At 51.0% G+C, this 15,613-nt stretch overlaps 1 protein-coding gene across 1 annotated transcript in view; it reads right to left on the minus strand.

Moving 5' to 3' along the window:
- Positions 1-251: 251 nt before the first annotated feature.
- Positions 252-15,613, minus strand: part of LOC8034943 (degenerin unc-8) — a 41,859-nt gene continuing 26,497 nt past the window's right edge. The window contains exons 11-13 of the mRNA XM_040502962.2: positions 3,663-3,712; positions 2,833-2,908; positions 252-592 (exon numbers count right to left, since the gene is read on the minus strand). Coding sequence (XP_040358896.1) covers positions 377-592; positions 2,833-2,908; positions 3,663-3,712 — 342 coding nt within the window. The 3' untranslated portion in view covers positions 252-376. The remainder of the gene's footprint in view (positions 593-2,832; positions 2,909-3,662; positions 3,713-15,613) is intronic.

Consider the following 15,613-nt stretch of genomic DNA (forward strand, 5'->3'; position numbering starts at 1 on the left):
GGCGTTTGGGAGATCATTGCCAAGGCGGCCATCATGAAGCCACGTGGTACCGCTTACGGAGCCTGAAAAGCTGGAAAGCGGAGGTATAATTTGAAGCGTTACACGCACAACGCACGCCCGTGAACATTAGTCCACGGTTGGTATCACCGACAGCAGATGGAAACTTTCCAGCATTCAAAAGTTGGAAAACACGAAAAAAAAAAAAAAAAACGATTCTCAGCCAATAAGCAGCGGGTATGGCCAACAACAAATTCAAGGGCCCGTTCTGACAGACAATAAGAAGGCACCCGCCAGGGCCGTCCGTGTCTTCCCACGGCAGCCACCACCGAGGACAAGATGGCGGCGAATGTCACGGCGTGCCGACAGGGGGCCCGGACTACCAGAGGTCCGGGTTGGTGTTTGGCGGTCTGACGGGGATCGTTTCGACGAGCTTGTCCTTGTCCCGCTGCTTTTGCAGTTCCTGGTGCTTGCGCTCCTTGCGCTTGTCCGTGATCCACTTGACCGCTTGGACCCCGTAATCCAGGACGTCCAGAAAGGACACGCCGATCCAGATGCCGATGAAGCCGCCCATATAGGAGAACAGCTCGATTTGCTATGGCAGACAAACGAAAGCGTGCCTGCATTAACACGCTATATAATGGGCACTATGCGGTGCCCGGATCGCGTTTTCGACTGGTGCGTTTCGCGTCCTATCCCGCCCATGCAACAGATGACGTCACAAGAACCGAAATGTCACGTTGTCGGACGTCGCGATTCTGGCGGTCGGACGTAGAAGTTCCTGTAGGAAGTACGCGCGAACTCGAGAGTCACTTTCATCGCGGGGTTGCAACTCCTGGCTGCCGAAGCTTACGTAGTGCTGTGACACCGCCAGGATCGCGACCGGCGACAACGTGACACTGCTATGACATCACAAGGCGGAAATCGAGAGACCACATTTTTTAGGGCGAGGGACACAGACCAGTCAGGGACGCGTTCCAGGACCCACAATAGACGCGTTGCTCTGGGGCAGGGGGCGCGAGCGCATCCGCAAGACGCGACCATGTTATGATGGCTGAAAAATCCAGGTGGCTCTGTAGCGTTCGATTTTGTACGATTTTGCACGTGCCACGTTCGAATGCAAGCATCTGAGGATGCGCGATAACAAAACTTCTAAAAAAAAAAAGAATTATGCAGCTCACGGCCGCAGCGTCTCATTAAACATTCCTTTCATCTTTGCTTTCTTTCATAGCTTCCGCGAGCACGTATGTTTCACTTTACGTGATAGCGAAGCCGAAGCTACTCGCAAAAGCACGTCCTTCTGAAAGGTGCTCGCACTGCACGAGCGCGCGTGCTTGACAGGGACGCTGAAAGCTCGCAGCTCGCTCCTGTAGCCTCTGCTACGCTGGCACTTAGAATGGAACGGAGTAGTAAAGAACTCTTGAGGGGGAAGCGTATTGACGCGCATGTTCGAAACGCGAGCCAAATATTATATTTTGCTCGCCTGGAGCGCTGCTCAAAACTTGACAGCTACGGGCCTATTGGCGACGTGCGCGACCGAAAGCGTCGCTGTGGTCGGCCTTCCACGATTGGCCCAAAAGCTGACTATGACGTCGGAAAGGGTATACCATCGACGGAAATAAGAGGAATGAAAGAACTTTAACTTCGACGGTGTTGGCAGTGTTGCTTTGAGAGCGCAATGATTTCAGGCTTCCACCATGCTATTTACAAACACCATCGAACTTGTTGTTCGCAAGGTAATGACGTCACAAGGGGGAACCATAGGAGGGCGCCACCAAAACATCTCGCCGCTAATAGACGCAAACACATGTGGCATCGGTGAGACAAAGCTCACCATTAGCAGTGTTCTCTAACGCGCGTGCCCGCGCAATATGGCCCGGGAAACGTGAAATTTTCGAACCAGTAGTCTTCACTCACTACACGAGAGGTCGCTCTAGGCACTTGCAGTAATTGTGTCTGCGCTTTACGCTGCCCCCCCCCCCCCCCCCCCTCCCCGTGTTTTGTGGTTGACCTCGAATCTTGATTGACGTTAATAAAACGGCGTCATCAAGCGTTCTGCGCATGCGTGACACCGCCATAACTTTAGTTCACAGGAGGCAGGTGGCTGTGCACGAGGCGGCTCGTGCTATGCATTGCGTGACGCACAGAGCTCCACCGAGGTTGTTGCACGTGCAAAAAGACTAAAGTTACCGGAATGCATGGTGGCAGCGGTGGGGTAACCAAACCGGCTGGTAAGATTGGTCTTTTGCCGTTGTGCGTCGTCCAACCGGTTTGTTGCCGTTCTTTTCGTCAGCGCAGAAGAAAGAAAGCGCGCGTGGGACTTTACTGGCGCCTTTCGCATTCGCAACTCCAGAGGAGGCGACGCGACCCAGCGGTAAAGACGCGCTCTAAAAAAATCTGGAGTGTTTGCTTTTCCGCAAAGCACTTGCGGGAGCCAGTCGCTGCTATCTACAGAGTAAGCTCGGCGACTGGAGAGGCTAAGATATGTTTACACCTTTGAATGATCAGTCTGCGCTGTGACATTGAGCATGATGCGTTGCGGTCAGTAGACGTTCCAGATTTCGTCGAATGCGTGGCGTGGCCTGGCGGCCGACAGGTGAAGCAGAGTAAAAAGGATTAAAGACACGTCGTTGGAGTTGCGAATAAAACCGGGACGCCCATGCAAACAATTTGCAAATCTTTTATATCGATAGTTTCGATATAGACCCTTAGAAGACCGACGAAATCAAAAACTTCTTTAGTGAACTCAAGAAACGTGTTAGGGAGTGTTAGGGATACATAATGAGTGTGGTATTGTACAAAAGCATACGATCGTCATCTCACTCGTTCACTCACCTCGTATTTTGCTCTGTGACGATAGGTGATCCGGTTTAGGGTTCCGTAGATGAGGTAAATTCTGGTTAGGTTCATGCTGGAACACAAAATCAAATGCAAGGGGATCGGCTCTGGCCGTATGCGAGTAAAATTAAGCCAGCTCCGACTGGTCATAACTATAGTGCCACAAACTAAGCCACGCCTAGAGATATCGGCATTCCAATCTCCCATTTTCTTGTAGGCTTTGCCACTTTGATGCTAACTGCAGAGCGGCTGCAATTGGTGGTCGTTATGGTTTGAAAATACAATTTCTTGAGTTTCAGATACGATGTCCAAGACGCTCAGCCAGTGGCGTCGCTAGGGAAGGGGGGGAGGGGGGGTAGGGGGACGGTCGCGGCGGGCCACCGCACCAGGTGCCACTGACCCTAGTGACGCCACTGCGCTCCAGCCGATGTCATTTTCCTCCGTCACGGACTCTTTTAACTTTTCTGGAGGACTGGAGACCGTTTTCTGCGATATCAGTTACAGATAACTGGCTACTGAGAACTAGGAAGCGTAGTTTTTTCAGTGGCTCTAAGCGTGACGGTCCGGTACGAGCTCAAGCACCCCGCAAGAACATGCGCGCATGTGCAGAATGTCCTTCGTGCCTTTCTAAACACAGCATTCGATCGAGTCGCGTATACGTGTTCCCTTTCTTGTGACATCCTTGCCGTGCAAACTTAATGGTTCTCTCAAGATCCGGCTGTCGCAAACTCCACTGTGAGGTGTATACTATCTTTTTTTTCTTCTTTCTGCAATATTTGTCGTAGTGATGTCGTAAAATGGAAGTTCATATGAGTGTAGTTTCTTACCGAGCTTCCTGGAACGTAGTAATGTTTATCCTGCTGTACTTGTCCCGTTCCTGAAAGAGAGACCACCAGACTGAACAACAGCAACAAAAACTACCTTCCATCACAAACATTATGAAAACTTAACAAACGAAGGTCACCAGCGAGGGCCGACTTTCGGGCTCTTGAGCACGGTCTCAATACTGGACATAAGAAAAGACTAACGCCAAACAGAACGTCTCGTGTCGCAATGCTCGACTGAAGATCAGAGACCAGCTAGTTCGCCTGCGTGCCTACAATTCCTTAGGATCTCTTACTTTTTTTGTAGTAAAATAAATGATTGAGTGAAAAACCAGAATTGGTGAGGAGTGCACTCTTAAAGTTCAATAGCGTGTACTGTATTCATTTTCCCCTGTTTTCATCTGTCTCCCTTCATCCAGAACTACACGGAAAACACGTGACCTCAACGGTGAGGTCTCCAAAGCTCAGCAACTCGGGGCGCCACGAGCTTAGCCAATACCACCTAGAAGACAAGGCCTGCGCATGACGTTTCGTTAGTAGATCCCCGACCCGCCCCAAGCGGCAAACACCCCGAAGCTTGACGAGAGTATATATGGGCCGCTTCAGAACTACGGCTGTTCCAAATCTTACCCAAATGGATCCGAGTTACTCAGACGGGTCGTGTCACGTGACAACACAGATATTGAAAAACGCTGGACGCGGGTAGGTTTTAGAACGTCAAGGTATGAACACCTTATCCTGGAGTAAGATCGAGTAAACTTTGGAACACGGGGAACACGGCCAACTACGTCGCATTCACTTGCGGCCACAGCTGCGTGCGCGACTGCTGAGCGCGAGCTGATGGCGAGCTTCCAGTTCATTTGTAACGTGCATTCGAACACTCTCTCGGCCAGGAGCGCCGGCTAGCACGCGCTCCTGGCTTTGAGACGAGCATTTCTAGAGCACGCGCTCGTTCTGCCGAAGAACGCTTCAAAGCAGCGACCTCGAGCTCTCGTGCTTGTGGCATTGGCTGCGTCCTCTGCTTAGGAATGAACGGAGTATAAATAGCGCCCTCCAAAATGGCGTCCAGTGCCAGCGTCCAGCGCCCAGCGAAGGGATTTGCAGCCCTTCGCACAGCAGTAAGGCATTTTCACTCATTCATTTGACGCTCCACGTGAACGTCTAACTTCATCGTCTGGTATAGCACGAGACACTCGGCATGAGCATCTGTTTTATTATCTGCTACACAAACCACTGAAGCAGTCAATGGAGCAGACGATGTTGCAGACGACGTAGCAGACGATGTTGCTCATCCGGGCTAGCTAGGGGGCGCTGAGGGGATCTACTAGTGATGACGTTTAGAGGAGGAAACGCGCAGGCCTTGTGTTCTAGGTGGTATTGGCTGAACACACTTAAGGCCGGTTCTCACATGCAACGAAGCGCTGATGTAGCGCTCCTCACGTGTTGTCAGCTACTTATCGTCTGCCATGAGCAACAGTTTTGACGGTGCGATACAAAGCTGGTGAACGCTGCCGTCAGCATGCCCTTAGCGCGAGGTTAGCGCTATGCTTGTAGCGCTCCGCTGCATGTGTGAACTCCTAGTGTGAACAGGCCTTTAGAGTTCCTGTATAGGGTCCCTTCCGGAGCCAGAGTCGCGCGTCTGTTTTTCTAAGTGCCGCCGCGCCGCTATTCGCCTAATTCAGTCACGTGAGGAGCAGGCTCCAAATGCCGTGCAGGAAAGACGGCGCTACGGGGATGAATGCGCAACTCTGGCTACTATAGGGAGCCTATACAGGAACTCTAAACACATTGACAGGATGGATGCTTGGGCGAGTTGGGTATTCATCATGTAGGAAACAGCGCAAAATTAAACTCACACTGGAAAAACACGCACACAGGAAAGAAGATTACTCGCGTCGCGCTAACTTACAACTCAGTTTGAATCTGCGTCTTTTTTCTTTTACCCGTATGATGATTGATTATATCTCGCTTCGTTGTCTTCTGTACCAAACAAACGGGAATGTCTATCACACATATTGGCGACGTGCGCGACCGAAAGCGTCGCTGTGGTCGGCCTCCCACGATTGGCCCAAAATCTGACTATGACGTCAGAAAGGGTATACCATCGACGGAAATAAGAGGAATGAAAGAACTTTAATTTCGACGGTGTTGGCAGTGTTGCTTTGAGAGCGCAATGATTTCAGGCTTCCACCATGATATTTACAAACACCATAGAACTTGTTGTTCGCAAGGTAATGACGTCACAAGGGGGAACCATAGGAGGGCGCCACCAAAACATCTCGCCGCTAATTACCCCCGAGTGTCAAGATATAAGAACTCTTTTTCAGTAAGTGTTATGGACGGACCACTAACACAAGTATCATTCATTGTCATGATGTAGCGCACACCAGCTCGGAGCACGTGGAGCAAAAGCTCGCGCTGCAGAACCCAGGGATCCTGGGTTCGAGCCCCACCCCTGCCCGTTTCGATCTGGATGAGCATCGTACCGGCGTGCGGTCGTGTGTCACTACTGCGTGATGCACGTTAAAGACCCCAGGCTAGCGGCTGCACCGCACTGGCTAAATTTCTCATCTACAGCTGGGAGACTCGTCGCCCCTGTGAGGCAGACCAAGTTCTAGGCTGTATAAACACACACACAACCCAATTTTTTTGTCATGATGTATTGGCGACGTCCGCGATCAAAAGCGTCGCGGTGGTCGGCCTTCCACGATTGGCGGAATGCTGACTATGACGTCAGCAAAGGAGTTCTCGTGGACGGAAATAAGAGGAACGTGAGGACTTCAATTTTGACGGTGTTGACAGTGTTAGTTCAAGAACGCTATAATTTCAAGCTTCCGCCATGCTAATTACAAACACCATAGAACTTGTTGTTCGCAAAGTAATGACGTCACGAAAGGTAACCATATGAGGGCGCCACCGAAACATCTCGCCGCTAATAGCTGCCTCAGTGATCTCACGTATTAATCGGTGATGGTTCTTTTCAATTGCGGTGCTATTTTTTAAGTCCGCAGTGCGCCCACAGTCACGGCAGTGAATGCCCAAAAGTCCTGAGTTAGCTATTCGGGTGTTGCTGTTATGTTCTCTTATTCTGTCATTTACATTTCTTCCAGTTTGTCCACGCACTGTTCGCCACATGAAAGGGAAAAGGAATAAACCACTCTATCTGAGCAAGGGATGTATGGGATTCTATGATTTTTCGTGCAGGCTGTAATAGCTTTTGGTAATGCGTTAACATTTTTTTACATAAACCTGAGAGTTTGTTCGGGGCTGAAAAGACTACATCGATATTTGCGCGGTTCCCAGTTATCTCAAGATTATAGGAAATGTTATAAATGTAGGAGATGACTACCGGTCTTTGGTTACTGTGTCTGTGGCGTGACTTGCGGGGTATAGTTTCAGCTTTTTTTTTAATTTGTTCAAGAAGACTTTCGGCGACTGAAGTTAACAGATGTGAAGGATATCCCGCACTTAGTATCCTAGATACTTGTCTTTCGGAGCTTGTTGGACCTGAGTGCGGGCAGGACTTGAAAATATAGTTTTTTAAGCATTGATTTACTATGCCTCTCTTTACCAGTTTTGAATGCGCCAAGTTATGATTGGGGAGTGGTTTTTCCCCTTTCGGGTCATACGACCAACAGACATGACGAGGCTGAAGAGACAATCTGAGATCCAGAAATCTTAAGTACCCTAGCTCTGGAAGCTACCTTGCCTCATGTGTGATCTCTAAAGGGTCTACACATGTTTTAAACTTGGCTAGAACGTTAAACACATAAATCCGAAAGTCTTTTTTGTTGGTGTCTAGGAGTACCAAATAGTCATCAACGTAGGGAAACACCTTTACCACATGTGATGAATCTAAGCTCTCTTGAAGCAGTCTAGCGAGATATACGAGGAATAGATCACTGGAATCGGCTCCGATAAAGACTCCTTCTTTTTTTTTTTTTTGAAGGTAGGTATTACCGTTTTAGGATGCGAAGGTAGACCTGAGGTAAAACCTAAGCAATTCAAGAAAGTTGCTCTGGGAAAGTCTTGAGGTGTTTTGGAAGGCTATGGCACCATACAAGTCAATGCTGTCTTCAATGAACTCTAAAAGGCGTGCCTAAGGTAGAGCATAGTATAGGTCCTTGATGTCGATTGAGAAAGCCTGGTATTGATTGGCACTGTGTTTTTGTATAGGAAGCTGATGGCTTCATATGATCTTCTTACCAAAAAGGGATCATCAACTATGAATAAATTAAGTCTTATTTGTAATAATAATGCCAGAGATTTTTGCCAGGTGTCTCTTTTTGATACAATAACTCGCAAGGGACAATAAACCTTGTGGGCCATAGTTGCCTACGCCATAGCTGCTTGCCCGTTCATGACCATGAGAGCTTCAAAGGCTCCATGCTCTGGCATTCGATTTTTCACAAAACTGGCGTCAACAAGCTCTTGTACGAGGCTTCCTGGCACGGGCGGTCTGATCTCTCACGTGTATCGGACGGCCAGCAAGTATTCCAAAATGTGCCTTTTGGCGCATCGGACCTATTGGGTCTATTCTGGGGCACACCAATCAAAGGGCAGTATAGAGAACGCGCAAAGAACGAGCGACGATGAGGCAGACACGCGCGAGCAGTCTTTGGCTGAGGTCGGGGGAATACAAAAGCGCGTAGGGGCGCATTTGGCGGGTAAGCGCCCAGCGTACGCAGAGAGCAGACGAACAAATCCGCCGTATATTGCTTCGCAGAAGGGTTTGGATTTGGGCTAGTTGGTTGAACATGTTTTTCACACACCACAGCGCTCTGTGGTGTGTGTGTCTCCTACTCGTCCGTCGTTTTTAGCGCTTTTAACCCCTAAACAAGTATATTGCTTCGTTTGCAGCTAAGCCAATACCACCTAGAACACAAGGCCTGCGCGTTTCCTCCTCTAAACGTCATCACTAGTAGATCCCCTCAGCGCCCCCTAGCTAGCCCGGATGAGCAACATCGTCTGCTACGTCGTCTGCAACATCGTCTGCTCCATTGACTGCTTCAGTGGTTTGTGTAGCAGATAATAAAACAGATGCTCATGCCGAGTGTCTCGTGCTATACCAGACGATGAAGTTAGACGTTCACGTGGAGCGTCAAATGAATGAGTGAAAATGCCTTACTGCTGTGCGAAGGGCTGCAAATCCCTTCGCTGGGCGCTGGACGCTGGCACTGGACGCCATTTTGGAGGGCGCTATTTATACTCCGTTCATTCCTAAGCAGAGGACGCAGCCAATGCCACAAGCACGAGAGCTCGAGGTCGCTGCTTTGAAGCGTTCTTCGGCAGAACGAGCGCGTGCTCTAGAAATGCTCGTCTCAAAGCCAGGAGCGCGTGCTAGCCGGCGCTCCTGGCCGAGAGAGTGTTCGAATGCACGTTACAAATGAACTGGAAGCTCGCCATCAGCTCGCGCTCAGCAGTCGCGCACGCAGCTGTGGCCGCAAGTGAATGCGACGTAGTTGGCCGTGTTCCCCGTGTTCCAAAGTTTACTCGATCTTACTCCAGGATAAGGTGTTCATACCTTGACGTTCTAAAACCTACCCGCGTCCAGCGTTTTTCAATATCTGTGTTGTCACGTGACACGACCCGTCTGAGTAACTCGGATCCATTTGGGTATGATTTGGAACAGCCGTAGTTCTGAAGCGGCCCATATATACTCTCGTCAAGCTTCGGGGTGTTTGCCGCTTGGGGCGGGTCGGGGATCTACTAACGAAACGTCATGCGCAGGCCTTGTCTTCTAGGTGGTATTGGTTCAGCCCCTTCATGTTTTAAGAGTAGCACAAGGTGCGTCATGCAAGAGGCCCTTGCAACGTGCAACCCTTGGGAAGATCATGGCGGGACAGCGCAGCGCTGGGCTAAATTTCAGAAATGGACTTCCCTCATTTATTGGCAGCTCAATTAGTGGCTCTACGGTGCCTTAAGTGTAGCTCATTTAGTGGCTCGATAAGTTCCGTACACCGGCAATAATAGTGATGATAATAATTCGCGGCTATTTCTTTGTATTGTTTGGTTTGGTTGCGAGCGCCACCAAGCGTCCCACAGTAACAGCATCTACCGGCAAATGCAACGACCCCAAAAACGCAGCCAGCGCGCGAAAAAAAAATCTTAGACCATCTGTTAGCATTTTGTTTTCTTGCCTTGGAGTGCAGGGTAGCGCTGCTTTCATCATACCGGCAGAGTGCTTACACCCACAAAGCCACCCGACCGCCGAAACCACAGTTTCGACTCGCGGCTTGCATTCGTGCGAGCAGCGGGCCAGCCTTCCCTCCGTACATAGAACTCTCCCCCTCTCTATATCTTTATCTCCGTCCTCTTTGTCCCCCCATCTGGCCCTTCCCGCGCCACCGTCTCAGATGACTACGGTCAAGCGACACGGTGGCTCATTTTACTTTCATGTAAATAAAACCTTTACACAACAGCGAGTGCTGTCTCAGATGACTGCCTCACTGCAGGAGGAAGAAATTCTTTGCTGCGCTGCGTGGGCCAGCGCGTGATGGGCTGGTACATTCAGTGCGTGACTTGTGCGGTAAAATGGCGCCTAAGCATTATCCAAAAAAATTGGGTTGTTTGTGTGTTTATACAGCCTAGAACTTGGTCTGCCTCACAGGGGCGACGAGTCTCCCAGCTGTAGATGAGCAATTTAGCCAGTGCGGTACAGCCGCTAGCCTGGGGTCTTTAACGTGCACCACGCAGTAGTGATACACGACCGCACGCCGGTACGATGCTCATCCATTATCCAAGGTAGCCAAGACTACGCGCTCAAGCTAAGTTACACCGGTTTACGCGCACTTCAAAAAAGCATAAAAAAAAACGACTGCACGGAAAATTGGTTGAGTTGTCTTAACTCAAGCAAAAGCGCCCGTGCGATCATCACACCTCAACCTCAAGACCCCCATACCATCAGTATCAATCGAAAAAAAAAATAGCCGTCAGTTGTTTAGACAGGAGGAGTTTAGTCTGCCATGGCCATCAGTGGCCATGGCCGACAACACCGTTACCCACTGTAGAATGAGAAGTTTAGCCAGTGCAATACGACTGATATCCTGTTGGGGTCATGAACAAGCATCAGGCACTAGTGATCCACGACCGCACGCCGGTACGATGCTCATCCAGATCGAAACGGACACGGGTGGAGATTGAACCTACGATCCCTGGGCTATGCAGCGAGAGTATCAGTCGATTTGGCCGCTACAAATACGGTTATATCGTAATAAAGGAACGCAAAGAAGAAGAAGAAGAGAACTCTTAGTGCTCGGTCTGCCGCTGCAGCCCCCCAGGGGCTTCATAGCACCCCATCGATCAGAATCGTGTTCCCGTCGTGGTCAAGGAGGCAGCGGCCTAACTCCGACTCGCTCCCAACGTTCCAGCCAGGGCAACTAGTCCGTCAGACCGCCATGCGGCTATGCATAGACAAGAGTCTCCTGTGCCTTAGCTGCGGCCTCCTCGTGGCTGCGTGGACGGCGCAGACCACGAACGCCGAGGAGTTCTTTCTTCAGAAGGTAGGGAGCGACAGGAACTAGTGGGAACAAGCGGCCATGGAATCGCTAAGGGCTCTCCTGAACAGGTCTTAAAAACACCTTCTTATACAGCTATAATACTTTGACCGCGGGTTTCCTCAACTAAAATAAATATCACTATCATTATCACTTACAGTAGCGCCATTTCGATGGTTTTGGAGATAAAGCAGCAGGGGACGTTGAGGAAAGGTATCGTTAGAAGCTGCATTTGATAGTTGAGGTGAGAGTTAGAAAGGGAGAGGGGGTTCAGTCTTCAGGTGTCGTCACGGTTCGGCAACACGATTCGGTTACAGAAAATCAATTTGTATTTCACAGCAACTAGAACGACAACGACGCCCATTTATCGGAACATTTGTTCACTGTACACCACGGTGTAAGATAATACTCTTCAGGTGAGGACAGAGCGCTCCTCGAGACGTGCCGATAAAGTTCGCTTTTCGCTCTCTCTCTCTTTCTCTCTCACTATGGCTTCAAGCGGCGCCGGCAGATGACTCGCCGACCCGTGGGCACGGTGTAAGACGCAGGAGGCAGGCAGCAGTGCACAAAACGGCTCGTGCCGCCTCATGCTCCACACGCGCAGAGCTCCAGCGAGGTTGTCGCACGTGCAGAAAGACCACGGTGTACCGGGGTGTCATGGCAACGAGATAATGTTTTTCGCTCTCACACAGTTTCGCCGTTTGGCCGCCAGCGACACTGTCAGCCGCGGGCACGGTGGCCGCGGAATGATGCAGCCTTTCGGATGCCCGTCGAACGAACACTATCTGATTCCTTTCGCCGCGCATTCAGCCCCGCCGTGTCCTCACCTAAAGAGTATCTTACACCGTGCTGCACACACAGCCTCACAGCCAATGCGAGGAGTATAGCTAAGCGACTCACAGGTCAAGGAAAGCAGCGCCCATATTCTTCGTCTGTGATTGGTCGGTCGCAAGCGACACAGCTGGCTCGTTAGTGTTTTTTTTTTTTCAGCATATTGCTACGTCTTATACGAAGTTATCTCGGGCGTGACTCTGTTGCGGTTGACGTTTTGAGTTGTTGTGCGAGCGCCAACCAACGAAAAATTATTAACTTTAAAAACAAAAAAAAAAAAACTGCTGACCGGTTGTATTTTCAGTGCGTATGGTCCGCGCTTTGCTCGCTTAACAAGGGCGACAAACACGCGCGTGTTAGACTGTGAATTTGCGAACGCGCGCCTTCTGTGTAAACCGTCGTTCGGTACATTCAACGAATCAAGCTGACCCATTTCGCAGGCGTCTTCCCGGCTCGCGGTGATGAAGCGCCTGCCCACCATCACGCCCAAGAACCTCACCCTGAACGAGAGCGAGGACGTGCTCACGCTCACGTGCACGGTAGGATACACCAACTTCGGCACCGTATTCTGGACTCTGTACGACCGCGACCTCAAGGACATCGGCCACGTGGAGGAGAGCAACGCCTCCCTGAACGACGGCCAGACCGTGGCCAAGGTGTCCGTGCTGCGCATCGGGGGATGGCAGGTCCTGCCCACGGACACCGGCGTCTACCCGTTCAAGTGCAACTCCTTCGCAGACTTCAAGGTGCCGAAAAAGAAACAAAAAAGAAAAAGAAGGAAAAAGCAGTCAAAATGTAGCATTTCACTGTCTTGACGTGTCGTTTAGGGTCACTCACTATTTTAGGTACGCATAGTCGCTGGCAGAGTAAGAAGGGCAGGGAGGAGTTTGAGTTGTCCTGCCTTCAGCCGCGAGCTTCCTAGCTTGAAAGCCGCTTCGGCGTCTGGTGAGCTTCGAACGCGCACGCGCATCTAGCCAAAGCACGACGGAAGGCAACAAGCACGCGCTGGAGGTCATGCGGTCGAGAAGGAGACGCTCTGCCGTTCTCACCCAGTTAGGGATTAAAGCTGCGGTGCCGGGAACGCGTTACCGAATGGTGTTGTTTTTGGCATCGCGGGAAGTGAAGCGTCTGAGCGCTGCATGCAGCGTCTTGACGTCAGGGCCTCGGTCTCTCGACTCCGCCCAGGTGGCTTCGGACACGGCCCTGGTGCGGTCCGTCCTGACGGACACGTGCGGCGGTGCCGTGCCGGGCAAGTGCGAGGCCCGAGGTGCTCGATGCGTGGACAACCGCTGCGCGTGCGTGGACGAGAGACACCCCTTCAGGCTGCACTCCCTGCACACCGTCTGCTGGCCCGAGGCCAAGCTGGGAGCGCGCTGCTACTTCCAGGTACGCGCGCATTTTCTCCGTCTGATTTCGAAAATTAGGGCATTTTTCGCTCAAAAACTACTCGAAGCCGAATTTGTAGAAATGAGAAATATATCTTAATATTTTTTTAATTAATATTTTTTAAATTAAGTCTAGAAACAAAGAATGCGCAGTGGAAGGACGCGCATATGTCTTTGTCCCCATATTACGTGAACTGTCATCATTCGACAGGGAATTTTCGTAGACCGTTTTCCCACCTCCGCTACGCTTCCCAGATCGAAGGCGGCTCTACTGGAACGAAGACGGCGCTAGCCTTGCCTGCAGAGTTCCGAATCTCGTAGCAGCTTGCGGAGAACGCTGCGGGACAGAGGAAACAATCTACGAAAATTCCCTAATTATCATTCAATCCGTTACATTTAACGGCCGTGGGACGGTTGCTTGTGACGCTCTCTTGTAATTTTATGGCCTTTTCACACATGCAGCGGAGCGCTGCAAGCATAGAGATAACCTCGCGCTAAGTGCGTGCTGACGAGAGCGTTCACCTGCAGTAGGATGTAAGATAATACTCTTCAGGTGAGGACAGCGCGCTCCTCGCGCGACGTGCCGATGAAGTTCACTTTTCACTCGCTCTCTTTCTCTCTCTCACTATGGTTTCAAGCGGCGCTGGCAGATGACTCGTCCACCCGTGGGCACCTAGGGTGCCCACATGCCTGTCTGTATGAGGGTGAAGACACCCATTGTTGCCCTGAATGTGCCACTCTGGCGCACTCGGTGCGTGCCTTGTGCGGTAAAATGGCGTCTATGCATTAGCCAAAGCAACGCGCTCGAGCTGAGTGACACCAGATTGCGCGCGCTTCAAAATGCATAAAAAACGAATGGGCGGAAAAATGACAGTGTCGCCGCGGCCAAACAGCGAAACTGTGTGAAAGCGAAAAAAAATTATCTCGTGCCATGACGCCCCGGTACACCGTGGTCTTTCTGCGTGTGCGACAACCTCGCAGGAGCTCCGCGCGTGTGGAGCATGAGGCGGCACGAGCCGTCTTGTGCACTGCTGCCTGCCTCCTGCGTCTTACACCGTGCCCACGGGTCGACGAGTCATCTGCCGGCGCCGCTTGCAACCATAGTGAGAGAGAGGAAGATAGATAGTGAAGAGCGAACTTTATCGGGCACGTCGCGAGCAGCGCGTTGTCTTCACCTGAAGAGTATTATCTTACATCGTGATCGAAACACCTTGCACTACTTCTGAAACATGAATGGGCTTTACGGGCACGGTGGCCGCGGAATGATGCAGCCTTTCGGATGCCCGCCGAACGAACGCTATCTCATTCCTCGCGCCGCGCATTCAGCCCCGCCGTGTCCTCGAGTGTATCTCACACCGTGACCTGCAGCTTTGTATCGCAACGTCAAAACTGTTGCTCATGGTAGACGATAAGTAGCTGACGACACGTGAGCAGCGCTTCTCAGCATGTGAGAACCGGCCTTTACACTCACCTAGACGCTTCGCACTCGCGCCAGATAACAGCCGCCATTGCTGACCTTCTCTCGTGTTACCGAGATGATGAGCCACTGAAGCGGGCGTTGACGAGCCTCCATAATGGCTAATGCTAGGGAGAATGACACGGTGGAAACTAAAATGGCGATAGGGAGTTTTAGGGAACCGTTTTTGCCCATCCTATACGGTGCGATGGGCTCTCCGGTACGAACTGCGCGCATGGGAGTCTTCTGTAGCAGCGCATGAGCAGTTCATACCGGAGACCTCATGGTAGCGTATCAGATGTGCAAAGACGGTTCCCTAAAACTCCCTAATAACCTGTCCCGCTGCAATAATATAGAGTTTTCGTAGAGCGTATACGCTGTACAGAGAAAGGGCCCAGCGGGCGCCGCGTGCTCAATCCATGCTTCGAAGTGACGGCACGAGCTACCGCTAGCAAGGCGTAGCTCTAGATTACGGTCTACGAAAAGTCCCCAATGATGAAATGAAATTAAGCGGAATCAAAGGAAACAAAAACGGAAGGTCGGCTATGGCGGCGCCCATGCACAGCTGCTACGAGGCGTCTACAGCCTATATATGTCTATTCACTAATCCTTCCAATCAGAGCTCGGCCTTCTTACGTCTTTTTAGGGCACCCCCCTCCCCCTCTTTGCCAGTTCTATCTGTCGTGCATTCGCTCACGTTGGGCGTCTATCAAAGCTGTTCACGCGCACTCTTCGTTTTCGGATTCATCGATTAGATTATGGCCTACGAAAATGGCACTTCAAATA

Source organism: Ixodes scapularis, unplaced genomic scaffold (assembly GCF_016920785.2).
Source record: "Ixodes scapularis isolate PalLabHiFi unplaced genomic scaffold, ASM1692078v2 PGA_scaffold8__174_contigs__length_109621045, whole genome shotgun sequence".
NCBI lineage: Eukaryota > Metazoa > Arthropoda > Arachnida > Ixodida > Ixodidae > Ixodes > Ixodes scapularis.